The sequence below is a fragment of the Leuciscus leuciscus genome, assembly GCF_965113295.1.
Source record: "Leuciscus leuciscus genome assembly, chromosome: 9".
NCBI classification, from domain to species: Eukaryota; Metazoa; Chordata; class Actinopteri; order Cypriniformes; family Leuciscidae; genus Leuciscus; species Leuciscus leuciscus.
In genome coordinates, this window is record NC_138733.1 from 39,710,056 (window position 1) to 39,727,746 (window position 17,691).

The 17,691-nt window shown below is 38.7% G+C and overlaps 2 protein-coding genes across 3 annotated transcripts in view; both read left to right on the plus strand.

Annotated features, from left to right (window-relative positions):
* Nucleotides 1-88: 88 nt before the first annotated feature.
* Nucleotides 89-8,168, plus strand: LOC309507041 (T-box transcription factor TBX1). The gene is made up of 8 exons (XM_082181130.1): nucleotides 89-1,143; nucleotides 1,698-1,869; nucleotides 2,234-2,335; nucleotides 2,871-3,042; nucleotides 3,124-3,279; nucleotides 5,178-5,245; nucleotides 5,366-5,490; nucleotides 7,002-8,168. Exons 1-8 carry the CDS (start codon nucleotides 1,056-1,058, stop codon nucleotides 7,187-7,189), a joined length of 1,071 nt encoding a protein of 356 aa, XP_082037256.1. The 5' UTR covers nucleotides 89-1,055; the 3' UTR covers nucleotides 7,190-8,168.
* Nucleotides 7,818-17,691, plus strand: part of bace1 (beta-secretase 1) — a 23,412-nt gene continuing 13,538 nt past the window's right edge. Inside the window, exons 1-5 of one of the 2 annotated variants that reach the window (XM_082181126.1) lie at nucleotides 7,822-8,610; nucleotides 15,079-15,167; nucleotides 15,263-15,479; nucleotides 15,573-15,710; nucleotides 16,091-16,225. In XM_082181126.1, coding sequence (XP_082037252.1) covers nucleotides 8,344-8,610; nucleotides 15,079-15,167; nucleotides 15,263-15,479; nucleotides 15,573-15,710; nucleotides 16,091-16,225 — 846 coding nt within the window. In that variant the 5' untranslated portion in view covers nucleotides 7,822-8,343. Of the gene's footprint in view, nucleotides 8,611-15,078; nucleotides 15,168-15,262; nucleotides 15,711-16,090; nucleotides 16,226-17,691 lie in introns of both variants that reach the window. The other variant, XM_082181125.1, reaches the window with a different exon arrangement.

Sequence of the window (17,691 nt, forward strand, 5' to 3'; positions counted from 1 at the left end):
GGAAACAACAAAATTCATTAATGCCATATAATATATGATTATACATAACAAAATAAAGAACAAATAAAGATTAGCAATTACAATTTTGGTGTTGTTGGTATTTAAACATTGCTTATCTGTTTCATGCAAATGCACAACAATGGCCTTTACAATACACCCTTTTCTACATTTTAGATCTGATTAATGAGTTGATTACAAAAATGTGTCACCGGTGATCAATATATCCTGGTTTAGCGATCTGTTACTTATTAGTGATAGGGCAAGATGGATGTGGTGGCCATATTAATGTCCTCAGGCAAGACTGTGTCAACACCAAACCATAATTAAAAAAAAACAAAAAAAAAAACAATCCTGTGCTATTTAGGCGCATTGACAAGTTAAAACTTGATAATCCAGTTTCAGAAGCATTCTCCTGTGTCTAGATTTGCATTAAAATCCAAGAATATGGTCCAAAATGTGACGGGATGCTTTTGGTGCTTTTGTTAAAGTTGCAATATCAAGTTGATCATGGAGAACAATTGAGATATTAAAGAAATCTCATTATCAGATTTTTCTTTCCTATATGCGGCAACACTATTACTTCATGAAAAGAGCGTATTGCAGAAATGCTCCATAAATGTGCATGGACGTTATTAACAGATCTGTCTTCACTGCTTGACAGGACTGTAACCCTCAGTCGAAGAGTGCACATAGAGAGCTATTCAGTCCCTAAGTGAGTAATCCTAGATCAAAGGTCATCACTATGACCTTGCAGCAAAGCTTTGTCCATCAGAACAATGGTGGTAAAAGTCCAATTAGCTGTTTGTTGAGTGTTGGAGGTGTGACACCGAAGCATCGATCAAATGCTGCCACGACCAACAGATTCTTCTGTTCGCAGTCAATAATGTTGGGTGATGTATATGTAATTAACAAATACTTGAGTGTAATACAGAGTAAGTTTGTGGGCATCGTGGGTCATGGGTTGTGAGTGAGTGATATGGATGAGGTGCTGAAACACTGCATATTAGATCCTCTCAGAAGATATAAAGCCACGACTGCACCATCATGAGGCACAGATGCATGGGATCAGACACATTCAGACCGAGATTGTGTATGCAACTGGATGTTGGACCAGGCTTCAGAGTACAGCAGTAATGATGAATGGTAATATTCATATTTGACTTTATTTGTACTTTGTGAAATAAAAATAGTATTTTTCATCTTGTTTTTGAAAGTAAAATATTGTAGCATCCTTGAAACAGTGAGATATTGAAATTGAGTATATCAGTGAATATATCACATTTTCACAATTTTCATTTTATGCCTAAATCTCACTTCAAGTGTCTTGGTTTTGTAGTTTTCGTAGTCATGGTTTCTTTTTGACATGTGCTTCCTTAGTGTCATTCCTAGTGCCGTGTCTTTCTGTCACGTTGTCATTGGTTCATTGTTCATTGCTTTCATGTGTGTCTTGGTAAGTCATTAGTCTTTGTTTATATATATATATCGGTAACCCTCATGTTACCATTGTCTCTTGTCTAGCTTTGTCTTCGTAACCTGTTGTTGATGAGTTTGTTTAGTCCACGGTTTAAGGTCTTTGTTTCTTTTGTATTTACTTCATGTTTTATTTGAAATAAACTGCACATCAACTTGCCTTCAGTGGACATTCGTTACACTCTGTCTTTAAGGTGTTTTTCTGTACCCTTCTCCTGTATCAGTAGTCTCGGAGTTGTCTCAGGCCGGTCCTCTGGTCCTGCCGTGTTCTCCAGACGGAGGGCGGACGTGCAGCAAAGCGCCTGAAGTTGCCAGCGTCAGAGTTCAGCTGGAAATGCAGAGCCTGTGGCGGCAGTTTGACCAGCTGAGCACCGAGATGATTGTCACAAAAGCTGGAAGGTTTCATCAAATACTACACCTTTGCATCTGCTAATATGACCTCTTTGATGCATTATGTCATGTGTAATTCCGGTTTTACATTGTCTGAAGAAAATGTGAATGGTGATTCTAGTGTATTGTTGGTGTTTCTTGAGGTTGCAAAGATGTTATGAGTGTTTGCTAGGCTATTCAAGGCATTTTCCAAAGAGTCCTTTCATAATGGCATCATAAACAGTACCAAACCTCAATAGTTATGGGGTTAGAGATTTGAGCAATGGTAATAGTGATGGTTGCCCCAGAAAACACCACTACTATACCGCTAACGTTATTAATATTTCTGAATGTCATATCTGTGGACACTGATATGTTGTTTGTGTTTCTACAGAAGGATGTTTCCTACATTTCAAGTACACATTTCAGGCATGGACCCAGCAGCAGAATATGTTCTTCTAATGGACTTTATTCCTGTTGATGACAAACGATACAGGTATCTCAACAGAAAAGGCTTCTTAACAATTTTAATAAATTTAGCATATCCAATATAAGTTTGACGAAACTCCAAAAGACATTGTTTAAATCATTTTTTATAGTTTTTTCATTTTAGATACTCTAAAAACAACCTAATTTAATGTTCCACGCCCAACAGTTTACTACAAACAATTTGAACACAAATCTTACAGCGCAATCATGAAAATGTGTTTTTCCATGCTTAAAGTAGGGTGTTGTCGCCCTCTTCCATTGCAGGGCCATCCTGACTGAGAGCTCAGGGACAGTTGTTATGCCCTGAATTAATTATCCTTTATTTTCTCGTGAATATGGGGATTTAACATGATGTTGTACACTCTATAAAATCAACAGAATTAAAATTGTATTGTATTTAAGAATTAAAAGTAACATATTTTAAATGTTAGTGCACAGACTTCATGCACTGCAGTCCGCCAAACCCTGGTCTTCGGTACGTTGGTTCTGTTTTGATTTGAGAGCGGGTGTATTTTGGACGTTCTTGATGTTCCTGTGTGCAGGTATGCTTTCCACAGCTCCTCCTGGTTGGTAGCGGGACGAGGAGATATCGCTGCCCCGGGACGAGTGCACTTCCATCCAGACTCACCCGCACGGGGATCCCAGTGGATCAAACAGACGGTTTCATTCGACCGCCTCAAACTCACCAACAACCTGCTGGACGATAATGGCCACGTAAGACACACACACACATACACAAATGTACATAACTGTCTGGATCCTGCAGAGGTTCACACTCTTGTGCATGTGTCTTAGATGATCCTGAACTCCATGCACCGCTACCAGCCGCGACTGCATGTGGTTCTGGTGGACAGAAGCAGAAACAGTCAGCGCTTCGCTCACCGCAACTTCTGCACTTTCAGTTTCCCAGAAACTCGCTTCATCGCAGTCACCGCCTACCAGAACCATAGGGTACCAAACACCCAACATCCATACACACATTCCTCAAACAGCCCATAAGCCTAGGACTAGCAAACAGGATTCCATTAGTAATTAACTAGCAAGTGTTAGTAAAGTAGTCTAGGCTAGCAAATTCTAATACATTTTGGTAATATTTTGTTTCGATGGTCCACTTTAGATATTCTCTTGACTAAGTAATCTTGAACCTACTTGTCAACTAACTCTCATTATAAAGCGGATAGTTCAGGTTCTTGATTCTGATTGGTTGAGCCACGTTCGAAGCCATTGTAAATTACTCAACAAACACACACCTGTGATCGCATTACATTAGTATCACTGCGCAACTGCCGATTCTGTGTTGCTTGGCAACCTCTTTGGGACTACATTGCTTGGCGGAGGAATAAATGTGTTATAACGGTATATTTTTTGTAGCTGGTGGTTATTTTATGAATAAAATAAATATTAAAATGAATATCTTTATGGAGTAACCGCTTTATAAATAAGCCCCTTGAAGCCGTGTTTTACAGTGAATTTAGAAAAGCTAAGGGGGTTTTAGGCAACACCTAACAACACCCCTTAGCTGTTCTATATCCACTGTAAAACACGGCTTCAAGGGGCTTATTGCTTTATCAGAGTATTAGTAGACTGTCTGCTTATCTGCTAACTCTTTATTGTGATGCTCCTCAACAGACATTCTACTGACTATATGTAATTTTATTTATTTATATTTATTTTTAGGCCAGACAAGTAGTATGTTGAGGGTTGATTTGTAGGGAAGGACTACACGCCTGTGCACATGTGTTCAAGCGCACATACCAGTAGACTGAACTTGTAATATGCATGTGCACGCCATCAAAGTTCTCACAGGTTCGCGTTTTTGAAGTTTAGAGTTTTCTGTTAGAACGGTGTCGTGTTAGCGGCCCCTAAGTTAATAACTAATGATCGTTGCGACGGAAGTTAATCAATCAAACTAACTTTAGCTGGACAATAACTTTATTCTAGAGCTGCTATAAAGCCAAAACACTTTAATTTCCTATTATGTAAAGCTGATTTGAAACAATCTACATTGTTAAAAGTGCTATATAAATGAAGATGACTTGACTTGATATGTGACCCTGCAAATACATGTCAACTTATTCTACTAACACGAACACCTAACAGTCCACTACTCTAATGAGAGTTAGTTTACATGTAGTTGCAAAGCTCATATAGTTAGTAGAGGAGGGCCACCAATAAAGTGTAACCTACATTTTAAAAATTCTTTTCATGTCACTGTTTAGGATGGTTCGCTAAGCTGTGAGTCTTTGGCTTGACAGCAAATCAATTCACTGGTTTTTGCAATATTTGCAAAAAAAAGAAAGAAAAAAAGTTTCATTCGATTATACAATTTAATTCCATCTGTTTAACAATCGTTTGGTTCAGAACTTTGTCAAATGCATGTACAGGACACTTTACATACTGTACGCTCGTGGATCTTAGGTGTGAAAATGAAGAAAGACAAACTGTACTTTGGATTTAGTATGAAAAATGCAGCTGTTTTATTAAGAGAGAATTTTGTGACAAGTAGGACACCTTTATTACACTACCCATTCACTTCAGTCGTGACTAAACAACATAAAACTAATCAGGTTTCTGTGTTTTCAGTTGTCTTTGTTGGTTCTCGTTTGCATTAAGTGTAAATAAAGACTATATATTTTGGAATACCCATTTTAGTCTTCATTTTCGTGCATGCATGCAACAGTTAATGGTTTATAATTCAAAACCGTTGTAATTTTTTTTCTATTCATATTTTTGATGGGTAGACATTTAGAAAAATAATGGAACTGTATTTTTATCAAGAACTGTATAATAAGTTCAGCATAAAGTATTTGCAGTGAGTCTATATGATGCTCGTGTCTTTCCTGTCACAGATTACCCAGCTGAAGATCGCTTGCAACCCCTTTGCGAAAGGCTTTCGAACAGCAGATTCTGAAAACAGGTAGATGTTTATGCTGTGTAACATTAGACCAGAGATTTGTATGGTTAGTGTCACTTTCTGTACTATCTCCAGCTGTTATCGAATGGATACTATGAGCATAATTATGCTTTCTGATCTTAGACCTTCAGCTCAATGCCAAACCGAATCTCCTCGACTGTCTTTGCCCTGGACCCTGTTTGAGGGAACATCTGTGAGCGGAGCTGTGCGTGAAGACCAGAGGCCACCACACCATCCACAGGCACCGCGTAAGTGCACTTACTGCTTTTATTTAAAGGATTTATTTCTAACATACTGGGGGAAAATGGATGACTCTTCTTGCTATTGCCAAGGCTAATTGCATAGCCTCTGTAGACAATAATATGCAACAATTAAAAATATATAATTTTATCGAATATTTTAAAGTGCCTCTATTTTAAGCTATTTTAAAGTCTCCTAATGTTGTTTTGGAGTCTCCTACAACAGGTTTACATGCATCAAAGGTCATTTCATTACATGCATCAAAGGTCAAAAAACACTTTAATTTTGTGTTTTATATTGTGTACATTTCCGGCTAACTTATCACTGTCTTACTGAAATACTTCTGCTTATCAGCTGTGTGTCACTATCACCTGAAACTGTGTCTATTAGTGCAGATTGTCTGTCGTTCTTACTACTTTGAGTAAAGATAAAGGATGGAGCAAGATTTGTTTTACAAAGTTTAATGTTACATCAGTCATTCACGTTAAGTTCGCCTTCCTGCATATAGCACTGCAATAAATTAGAAATATACACATGGGTTTATTGATGGAAATACTCTTGTTAATGCTGATGGTGAGGAATTACAGTTGAAACATCTCATAATGTTCCTCAAACTGAGCAGTGTATAACTGAGAAACGTCCTGTTCGAGTCATCCTTGCAATGAAGGTTCGGGTTGAATAACTAGTTCCAATATTTCATCGGACTCGCGCTTGGATTGATATGGTAAAATCGACTCCATTGTTACCGTCTTTACAGTGTGTACAATCACTGATTTAGAAAGCCTCTGGAGCTGAAGTTCAGTTATGGTAATGGCCGTTTCGTTTCCGACAGGTGCTGTAAGCAGTAGACCAATCACAACAGACTGGGTCATCTGACCAATCAGGGCAGAGCAGCTCTCGGAAAGGAGGGATTTAGAGAGACTGAATCATCCAATGAATCGTTTGAGAATCATTGAAAAATGTGGTGATGTGCAATGTATATTATGAGAAAACTGCGTATTTTGAACAGCCGATAGAAAATACATCATTAATTATTCTGACTTTCAGTTTGTGATTCTGAAGAGCAGGTTGGTCCAAATAAACAGAGTATTGACCCATCTTTCTAGAGCAAGCGTTCTGCGAATCCCGCATTAAACTCTGAGATTTGAGAAGCAAGCTTGTTTGAGGACAATGTAGAACATAGGCGGGCATTATGCAAATGTGTTATCTAGTAACGCAGTGGGATTCGAATTACAGGTGTCTCTTTTGGGCGGTTCAGAGTCGATTATTTCTTTTGGGAGACAATAACTTTATTTATCATGCACTTTGGACTACACCTTTGCAGAACGTTAACATTCACAGACAGCTATATTACACATTGCATGAAAGAGAATATTCGAAAAACCATAGGGGCTCTTTAACAACAGTTTAATTGGGAAAAAAATGTGTATAAGTGACCTTTATTGTAGGCAGTCTCTATTTTAGTAAAAAAAATTGTTTAAATCTTGTTTGTAGTAAACCTCTGCTTCTCCCTTTGCAGTTCGTACAAATCCTCATGATCCAACCCTACAGACAGCGATGGATGAAGCGACACTGTCGTATAGTGAAGGGATGGACTGCAGTACAGACAGGAGGGATGGAAGTTCACATGCTCATTTCTACAGCACTCCTGTGTTCTTCACATTACCCTGCCAGTGGGACAGAGCAGACAGAGGGCTGATGGGCTAACAAGACCCCTGTGCGGATGAGCGGGATTCATTTAAACAGTCATTTATTAGATAGATAGATAGATAGATAGATAGATAGATAGATAGATAGATAGATAGATAGATAGATAGATAGATAGATAGATAGATAGATAGATAGATAGATATCATGCTGAGGCAGTGTAAACAATTAAAATGAAAAAACAACTCAATTGAAGTTTTTTATTTTTTTATGTTATACAGCACATGAGGATAATGGTCTGATGAATGAACTTCAAGCCCCATGATGCATCATTTCCAGCGCTTGACATTAGTGTGTGGTGTCCGCTCAGTGCGCTAGTGTAAGGGATGTCTGATTCATTTTTGCGAATCGGTTCGTTCGGGCAGTTTGCTCCAATGAACCGGTTCAATAAAACGTTTCACCCTATCAAACTTCAGGATATATAGCTGTATCATTGTAGCCTGTTTTTCTTAGGAGAAATGTTGCGTGGAATGTGCGTGGTTTGTGGGACCACCTAACATTTTGATTTATTATTTTATTTTACTTCAAACCACTTTCAGTCGGACGCTTCACGAATCGCTCTGACTGAATCATTCAACAGAATTGATTCATCCTAATGATTAAGTCAGGATTCGGACTTCGCTCCAGTGCGTGCGGATGCAGGGAAGATGGAGGAGGAGGCAGGAGCTGTTTGAGGACATATAGATGCGGATTATTGCGCCGTCAAATTATCAAAGGGCAAAAGACAGCTTTAAATGGACACGACGTCGAGCACATTTCAATGGCAGACATTCAACAACCGAACTCTAAACGAGCGATGTCCACCTGCTTTACTACTGCATTTATTTAAATAGAACGTCTCAATTTAACAGTTCGTTTCTTAAAGATCACGCGGGAAGGTTTTGCAATAGACATCAAGTTCGGAATCTCCTAAACAATTCTTATAAATAAGAATGTGGATAACGGGAATGTTTGCCGTTGTTTGTAGATGCGGAGGATGGAGAAAACGAAGGATAATAAACATAAGCCCGAATGTCCTTTAGTGCTCGCTGGGATTTGGGATTTGCGCATTCTGCTGTCGGCATTCTGTACATTATGCGACGCCATAATAGAACTTAGGGATCCGCCACTTGACGCATTCTAAAGTAAACAAAGGGATTTTCTAGCGTGTAAAGATGAGAGTGCCGCTTCTGTATTCATGGGCATTGATGGCCCTTCTACCGGTCCCCTCCTCCGCTGGCAGCTCGGGCTCAGTGTTGCTCCGTGTCCCCCTGCAGCAGGGGCCCCTGTCACAGCCCGCGGCCCCCCGGGGCCCCTCGAGAGCCGCCCGGACACGCAGAGGAGTCCGAGGGATGAATTTTGTAAACATGATTGACAACCTTCGTGGAAAGTCAGGACAAGGTTATTACATCGAAATGGCCGTGGGCACCGCACCTCAGAAGGTGAGACTGAATCCAAATAAACGGGCTCTCTCACCATATAACAAAACAGCACACTTCCACACTACCCATACTGTTTGTGATGTAGCCTACTGGCATTTGCTCTCCCCAGAAAAAAAGGCCATTCAAATGTTATGTTTCATAATTTTCTTGGACAGGCAAGATTTAGCCCAAGACAACATGATCTATTCACATTGTGTTTTATTTTATTTATCAAGGCTGAAATGTGGAAGTTGTCTTTCAGCATGGCTGTCACAATAACAGTGAAATACAGAAACGTATCCAAATAAACCATAATATAATTAACATTTACGGCAGTATCTAACTTGGAACCCGTTTTCGAAAATGATTACATATTTACATAGGCTATTACTTTAAATACAAAAAAAGAAAGAAAAGATTTAAGCAATGAAGGATTATTTATACTTTGCTTTATTTTTTACTGAACTGGTGAAATAAAAATGTCATTTAAAGAGATATACACTTTCTGTTATTCCAACAGTTAAATAGTAATACTGTGTTAAACTGGTAGTTTAATATGCTATATGCAGTCTATAGGTTGTGTAATTGTCACCTAGTTATTGGTGTTTACTGGTGTTTTTTATTTATTTTTTATAGTAGTCCACATTACAGTATGCTTGTATTCCATTCCAAGGCCTGTTTCATTTAGATCTTTGTGCCTTATGTAAATATTAGACCATTGATTAAACGACTAAACGCTGACTGTGGGATCAGTCTGTTTTGTGAAGTGTACCTGTCACAGCTGTAGTGAAGAGCACAGGCTGAGACAGGGATCAGTTTTCACAGCTCCAGCCCTGATCCCCGTTCACACGGATCTGAGAACGACTGAAAACGCTGTATTCTGCTGCCAGGCCAGTAGTTGGCAATGTCACTTTGTAAAGAAACACCGCACACCTATAGACTGAACACGTAATACACCTGGGAATCGGGGGATGCATCCGAAATCGCATCCTCTCTTGAGTAGGTACTTATTTTGAATAACTTCACAGCCGAAAAACAAAACAAAAAAACTGTGTAGTATGAATGTAATCTGGAGTGGACGTACTCCCAAGGCCTCATGGGATAGTAAAGTGTCCGTCATGCACACTTCAGAATTTCACTGGAAGTAGTAGCTCATCCGGGTACTTTATACCTACTCTTTTATGAGTACTGTGAATTCGGACTTAAATACTGTTTTTCACCTAGAGAAGTATGCGATTTCAGATGCAGCCATAACTTCACTTTTTTTTCATAAATGAGACTACAGATCCATGATTCTGGATAAATTGAGAATCACGATTCTCCCACAAACGGATAACTAAACAAAATAACATATCATTTACTAGCGGTTCTGACAAATGTTTATTGCTGCGGCCGATTTAAAATGTTCAATGAATCTGAATGAATTATTAAAAAAAATTGGTTTGAATAAACGATTCAATGACTCGCTCATAAACACTTCACTTGTTTCATTACTGGATGAATTAGCATTTTTATGAACATCTCTTGATTGATTCAATGACAAATGCATTGTTTTAAGTCACTTGTCGCCACCTGGTGGCGTAACAATGTAATCAATGCAATCGTTATTTGAAGCACCATGTTACTTTTAAATGGTAATTTACTCAATTTTGATCACTTCTGTAGACATCAGTGTTTAAATCTGAATTTCCACTTTTATCTCAGTTCTTCTGTAATAATATGAATATTTGTAATGCAAAAATAATGATACTGTGTGGTTGAAAAGACTGTTTGTGAAGCTGTTTTATACCTATTGCCTACATCCCAACGGTTCTTTCTGGATCAGTGGCCGTGCAAACACTGATTTGAATGTTCCGGTGTGATTTTGTCAAAGGTTTAATAGACACAGTATAGTTGTAAGATTGTGTGGGATCGAGATCGCGACCTTTTAACGATTAATCGAGCAGCGCTAATGGAGACGATAACGGTATCGTTTTCAAAAAACGTGCACTTTGAGGGGCCGTTCACACGACACTATTTTCAAATGAAAACGGAAAACTTTTGTATGTGTTTTGTCCGTTCATTTACATGACAAATGTGTTTCAGGGGTCTGAAAATGCAATCTTTTGAAAACGGGATTCAAAGTGCAAGTTTTTGAAAACGATACCGTTATCGCCTTGTTACCGATACCGTTATTTAGTAAACTACAAAAATGTAGTTTTTTTTTTACAAATTTACTAATTTGTAAAAACAGTGACGTCATGCTCATGCGTGTTACGTGTTCAGTATATTAGGCGCGCAGTGTTTCTTTACAAAGTGACATCTCCATCTACTGGCCTGGCAGCAGAATACAGTGTTTTAGACGTTTTCGCAGATCCGTGTGAATGGGGAATGTTTTCACAAAGTTGTCATTTGTACGCGAAAAATGCAAATGGAAAACTTTTCTGTTTTTAGTACATTGTTTTCGTGTAAACGTACCCTGAAACACGTTTTAGTTTGCGTTTTCAGGCTGCCAAAACGCTTTTCTCGTGTAAATTATTGTTTTTAGTAAATGAATGGCAAAAAAAAAAAAAAAAAAAAGTTTTTATTTAAAAACTGTGTAAACGTAGAATAATAGTGCACTATTGCCCAGAACATAATACACTACTACAGATCTACATTCCATCTTTTTGTTATAAGAAACATGTACCAACAATACTGTTTCTATTAAAACGTTTGCATTGAAAAGGACATTTATGCATCCAAAGCAACTTACTTTACATTTAACTAAACATTTGCTTAAATTCAAGCATTTGCTGGGAATTGAACTCATGACATTGCTAGTGTCATGCTCTAGTGTTTAAGCTACAGGAAGACTTGATCTAAGTTCTCACAGAGTGATAAAACCCCATTTTCCTCTGATAGAGAGAGAGAGAACTCGTATGCTGAGCTAGTAGCATCACTATAGCTGTTTTGTGTGCCCGTCTGCTGGGTCATACACAAGCTTAAAAATGATGTGGAAGGAAATGAATTAGTGTTTTTGCACACCAAACATCTTCAACGGTCCATTGCCACAATATCATTTCTGGTCAACAAGGTCATATAATGTATGAGGAAGAGGAAGCACTGAGAGACGAGGTGAAGGCAGGCCTTAGAGGAAGGATGCACACAAGCCAGATTCAGTGAGCAGAATAACAGGAAACCCACAGGACAAATCAATGACATGACGAGTCAGCTCAATTCTTACTACTCGAGAGAAACGCTGAAGAGCTGCTGAGAGGAATAGGCAGACGTGGTAAGAAGGTCAAGTGCGTATCAACCACCGCTGAATTCAAAAACACTGATGAATCGAAAACGGTTCTCTAATAGAGATGGAGAATTGTGTTTGGAACAATTCAGTTAATTTTGGTATAAATTTGTGCATGTATAAGTATGATATTTTTACAACAGAGCAGTATTATGTATAGAAGTGGTCTGTCGGTATGATTTATCAATATAATATGTCATGAATCAACCATTCTTTTACACAGCCAATATAGCAGTCTATCTGCTAAAACATGCTAGAGATCTGTGAAGTCCTGAAGATGTCCGGCAGCTCTCTCTCGTCCTCAGGTTTCCCATCCTGCCTGTCTCTCTCCGTCTCGCTCTCCCTCAGTGTGGATCTCATTTCGCTCAGTCAGTGAGTCTAACGCTGAGAGGCAGGCTGCCAGTCCGTCGCTGGTGAACGAGGCAGATCGATAATATATCTCATTCTTAAATACCCCTTCACAAACACACACAAGGTCAGAAACATTTGACAACAGAGCAATAGTCACAGTCACAGACCTGAGCCACATCTAGAGATTAGGGGCCTCGTGTATAAAAGGTGCACAGATTTGAACAGTGTGTGCGTACGCTAAAATCCACGCCAACGTTCATATTCATAAGAGCGGTCTTTGACGTGGAAAAGTGCTTAGTGCCACTAACTTCCTTGCGATCCGATGGGGATTCTGATCATAGATATCATATAATAAAGGCTAGATGTCTCGTGCGCGCTGCTGGCCAATGGAGGTCGACGTCCGCACGTGGCGGCCATCTTGCCCCAGGGAGCTCGCTCACTCGTAACATTGTGTTTTAATGCTGCATGTACTTTTTAAATAACCATAACTTGCTCAATTTTCTACCGATTTTCAAACGGGTTGGTTTGTTATAAATGTCAGAGATGTAGTTATGACACTGCATACATATGAATAATTATAATAATTATAACCATGGACTCGGAATTATAGCCACGTTAATAACGTTTGTAAGAAACCAAACCGTTTGTAAATCCGTCAAGATTTCAGCGAGATATGAGTATTTGTGTTCGTGCTGATCACTCACCTTACTTCAGATACCACAGAGCTCGCCAGAAAGCCTGCCTGTGACAAGATGGCCGCCGGTGATGCCGTTCGAGACTCCGCCGTATGGATATCTATGATTCTGATCACCATATGAGGCAGAAATATATTTATATGCAATGCTAAAGGCTACTCCTGACACATTGCGATAATAAAAACATATATGTTTATGGAAAATACCAAAGAAAAACGTAGACAAATCATGTATGATTATAATTGTGTATTTATTTGGATTCATGTTTTATCTGTCTCTTCCCTCCCTGTGCCTTTGTTGATACCAGACTAATGTATCCGCATATACGTCATAAAAAACATGCAATCCGTTGAACTCGTATAATTCATTACCCCTGTTTTCTGCTTGTGAGCTCCCTCTGTTGCTCTGGCTGAAAGGATAGTGTAGTGAGACGGAAGAGATCGCTCAAACCAAATCGCAATCATCACATCATTTCGTTGAAAATTGATATAAATGCTCAGAAATGTGACATAAACATATGACATTTTATCAATATGTTTCTAAATGTGTAATCATTTGGACTTAAAGGAAGGGAGTTGTTTTGTTCATTCCTGTGATCGTAAATAAATGGAAGCAGGTGTACGTGTTCTCTTTTTATGTGAAATGGTAAATACCAGTTTGATTCAGCATGATTGATGTGCACTCCTGACACAAATGAAAAAATTACTTTAACTGTAAAAATTATTTTACTTTAAAACATTGGTCAAAAATAGATGCTGGAATCTTAAGTCTTTAAGTAAAGACCAAAGAGTGTCTACAGAAAAAAAGAGACTGCAACCGGGCCCTAGCCTGGTAATACCAGACTCTGCTACTTCACTTTGCTTCGTATACAGAGTCTGGCATAGCATAATAGAGAAGTGTTTTCTCTCTCGCGGGGGGGCGCTTGTCTGAAGTTTAAAATCATTGGTTACCCGTAAGCCAATCACATAACGTTTGGTTATGGCGTGTGTTATGCGCATGCTCAGCCGCATCTAACTTCCACTGTAAACGCAAGTATGATGCAAAAACTAAACCATCGAGCGAAATACCGGAGTGAACATGGCTGTGAATGACTTTTGCAGATTATGTGAAGTAAATCTACGCATCCACGGTACAATCAGCGTCTACGTCACGGCTCTCAGCCCGCCCTCTGTTCGTTGATTGGCCCGGCTGTTTTCAGGCCGGTGGAAAACTGAAAGATAGGCTGCTATCTCAGACTGACTACAGGAGCGAAATGAAATTAGCGGAAGTAGGAAGTCTGACGTAGTCAGGCTAACCGGGCCCATGCCAAAACAAGGATAATATCGGAAGGGCATTAAATGTAGTCACGCAATGCTGATGTTGTTAAAATTAACAATTTGAGAACAAAGTATAATTTTCACGGTTTGACGTGATATGATAAGCGATCGTTAGATTTAATCAGCGCAATTTACTGCAATGCTTTTTTTCCCTTTGTTGGTCAGAACAAAAGTGGATGTTACTTGCTCGTTAAAGGGATAGTTCACCCAAAAAAGAAAATTCTGTCAGTAATTACTCACCCTCATGTTGTTCCAACCCCGTAAGACCTTCGTTCATCTTTGGAACACAAATTAAGATATTTTTGATTAAATCTGAGAGCTGGCTTTGTTTTTTGCGCACAAAAAGTATTCTTGTCGCTTGATAAACTTAAGATTGGGCCACTGGAGTCACTTGGACTATATTAACGATGTCTTTAATAAATTTTCTGGGCCAGCCAGTTTTAATCCCTTAGAAGCCTATGGAGGAGTGATCCAGCTCTCAGATTTAATCAAAAATATCTTAATTTGTGTTCCGAAGATGAACGAAGGTCTTACGGGGTTGGAACAACATGAGGGTGAGTAATTACTGACAGAATTTTCATTTTTGGGTGAACTATCCCTTTAAGACATTTGACATTTTCCGGTGAAAATTCTTATGTTGGTCATACTTCCAAAAAGTAGAATCTGTGATTGCGAATGCCAGGATCCACACCGGCGGCGACTGACAGCCGCACATTCTCCTCAAAACACCGGATTCACAACCCACGTAAAGTTGATAATTCTGCGAATAACTGCAATCACAGATTTCAAACAGAGATGGCGACAAAGAGGACAAACTACGGACTGCAGCTTTAATCACAGATTAAATCCCTTTGTGTTTCAGTTGAACATCTTGGTTGATACGGGGAGCAGTAATTTTGCAGTCGGTGCCGCCGCTCACCCATTCCTCCACAGATATTACCATCGTTCTCTGTGAGTATAGTAATAACTAATCACACACAAGTGTGTCATGACATATGTTGTAAAGGCTAATAAACTTTGCAACATTTTTCTGTTTGTGTTGATAGTTCGTCATCGTACAGAGATCTGGGCCGCGGTGTGTATGTGCCGTACACACAGGGCCGGTGGGAGGGCGAGCTGGGCACTGATCTGGTGTCGATTCCTCACGGCCCAAATGTGTCTCTGAGGGCCAACATCGCTGCGATCACCCAGTCGGATCGCTTCTTCATCAACGGATCCAACTGGGAGGGAATACTGGGGCTGGCCTACGCCGAGATCGCAAGGGTCGGTTCCTGCAGGGTTTCTGGGCGCTTGTGTTGTCGTAACTTCACAATGCTTAATGAAAAGTCTTTTCTAATCAGGGTTTCCGTCTTTCAGCCGGATGAGACTCTAGAGCCGTTCTTCGACTCTCTGTTGAGACAGACCAGCGTCCCAGACGTGTTCTCTCTGCAGCTCTGTGGAGCAGGATTCACCCAGAACTACAGCGCCGGCAGCTCCACTGTAGGGGGCAGTATGGTGAGAGCCGCTGGGAAGATCGAACAGGACAACATGACAGAGAAGAAGACCATTTCAGTGCAAGAAATGGTTAATTGACCCCAAGTTGAAATTCTGTCATTTACTATAAATGACTGTCTTTCTTCCATGGAAAACTAAATGAGATTGAGCCTGCCAAGCTCCGATAAAAGGACAATAATATGTCATAAAAATAGTCCATATGATTTGCGTGTTTTGAGGAACAAAAGTGCAGTCATATGAAATTAGTAAAATCTTTGAATCACACTCTTAACATGTTGTTAAAAAGTTATATGTGATGTGCAACAAAACAAATACTAAAATAACACTAAAATGCTATACAAATGATTTGTTCATTCACAGATTGTCTTTATTCTTTCCAGATCATTGGGGGAGTAGATCCGTCCTTGTATGTTGGGGAGCTGTGGTACACACCAATCAGACGAGAGTGGTATTATGAGGTCATCATCGTGCGCATTGAGGTTAACGGACAGGATCTCAATATGGACTGCAAAGAAGTGAGAACAAGTCTTCGTTTTTTTTCCTCGTTTTTTTGCCATGAAGCATTTTTTTCTACTGAGAAAACAAAGCACACACACAAATACATTTCAAGTATATTCAAGCATGTGTGTCTTTATTTCCCTGGGCTTGTTTCTGAAAACAAAACAAAAAACAATTTTTTATTGTTATATGAAGGTCACATTTAAACATTAAAACCTTTAAACCTTTTGTATATATTTTTCACATGACATTAATAGAGGCATATGAATATTTACATATTTAATTGCCCATATTTTAAGATTTGAAGATATGTCATATCAACACTAAGAATTCAAATTAAATGATTTCACTCAATTAGCCTATAGGTTTTAATATATAGTGAAGATACCTGAAATTTGTCTAATTCATGGATATATTGAACAATAACCCGATAGATTACAATAAGAATTCAGTTTAAAAATAATAAGAGTAAAAATAATAAGAGTAACAATATGTCACAGTATGTCACTACTCATTTTCATTTTTAAGTAAACATATAATTTATACTCCACAAAAAAACAAAACAATAATGTATCCACAAATCCCTTGTTAAAAAATAGACACAAAAAACTTTGATATTCAACATACTGTAATGTCATAGATCACTGTTTTTCAGAGACACACATCTACTGTAGATCAATTAACCGTAAAACTGTTTTGACTAAATAAATCTCACAAATGTTGATATTCAGATGAAATGACTAAATTAAAAATAGCGTAGTCATTTGTCAGATGTGTTGAAATAAGATTGTGTGCTGTCTATGCACAAATGAAACATTTGTAAAACATATATTATTTTATTTTATTGTATATGCATCCAAATAATAACCTATGAAAGGAGCATTAGCAAGACAAAGGAGTGCCTACTGTTGGACATTGTTAGTAGTGCATTTTAAGGGATCTTTTTCCCAAATGCCGACACTATATTTGAAGAAACATCTCCCAGTTGGTCATGGTTAAAGAATGCAATTGAACAGACTTCTGCTTTTTTATTTATTAAACAAACTACACTGTTAACCCTTGCTGTAAAAAAAAGGCCAAATTCTGACAGTATCATACCATTTTCCATTCAAACAGTAATATACCGTAGAAAACAATGCATTCTGGGTGATATTTGTCGTTTTCGAGAAAGTAGCCTACAGGAATATACTGTGAATTAGCACCGCTCAAAGTCGACACTCAGAGGCTGTGTACCAAATCACACCCTATACACTCATTCACTATTCCCTACATTAGTTCACTAATATAGTCCCCTTGACAGAGTGAATGAAAAGAAGTGAGTGAATTGACAAACTGATGAACACCTAATAAGAAGAATCACTGAAGGACAGAGAAACAAGAACAAAAACAGAGAAACACAAGAACTACAACTGACTGTGTGAAAACAATTTACAAACCAGTTTAACATTAGTTCTTTCATACATGGTGTTGCCAGTATTTTACT

Excerpts from the sequence above, each read along its gene's own strand:
- LOC309507041 (XM_082181130.1), top strand. The coding sequence starts at position 1,056 with ATGCATGGGATCAGACACATTCAGACCGAGATTGTGTATGCAACTGGA. Across the intron at positions 2,336-2,870 it reads GTTGATGACAAACGATACAG|GTATGCTTTCCACAGCTCCT; the intron begins GTATCTCAACAG and ends TCCTGTGTGCAG. Across the intron at positions 3,043-3,123 it reads TGCTGGACGATAATGGCCAC|ATGATCCTGAACTCCATGCA; the intron begins GTAAGACACACA and ends CATGTGTCTTAG.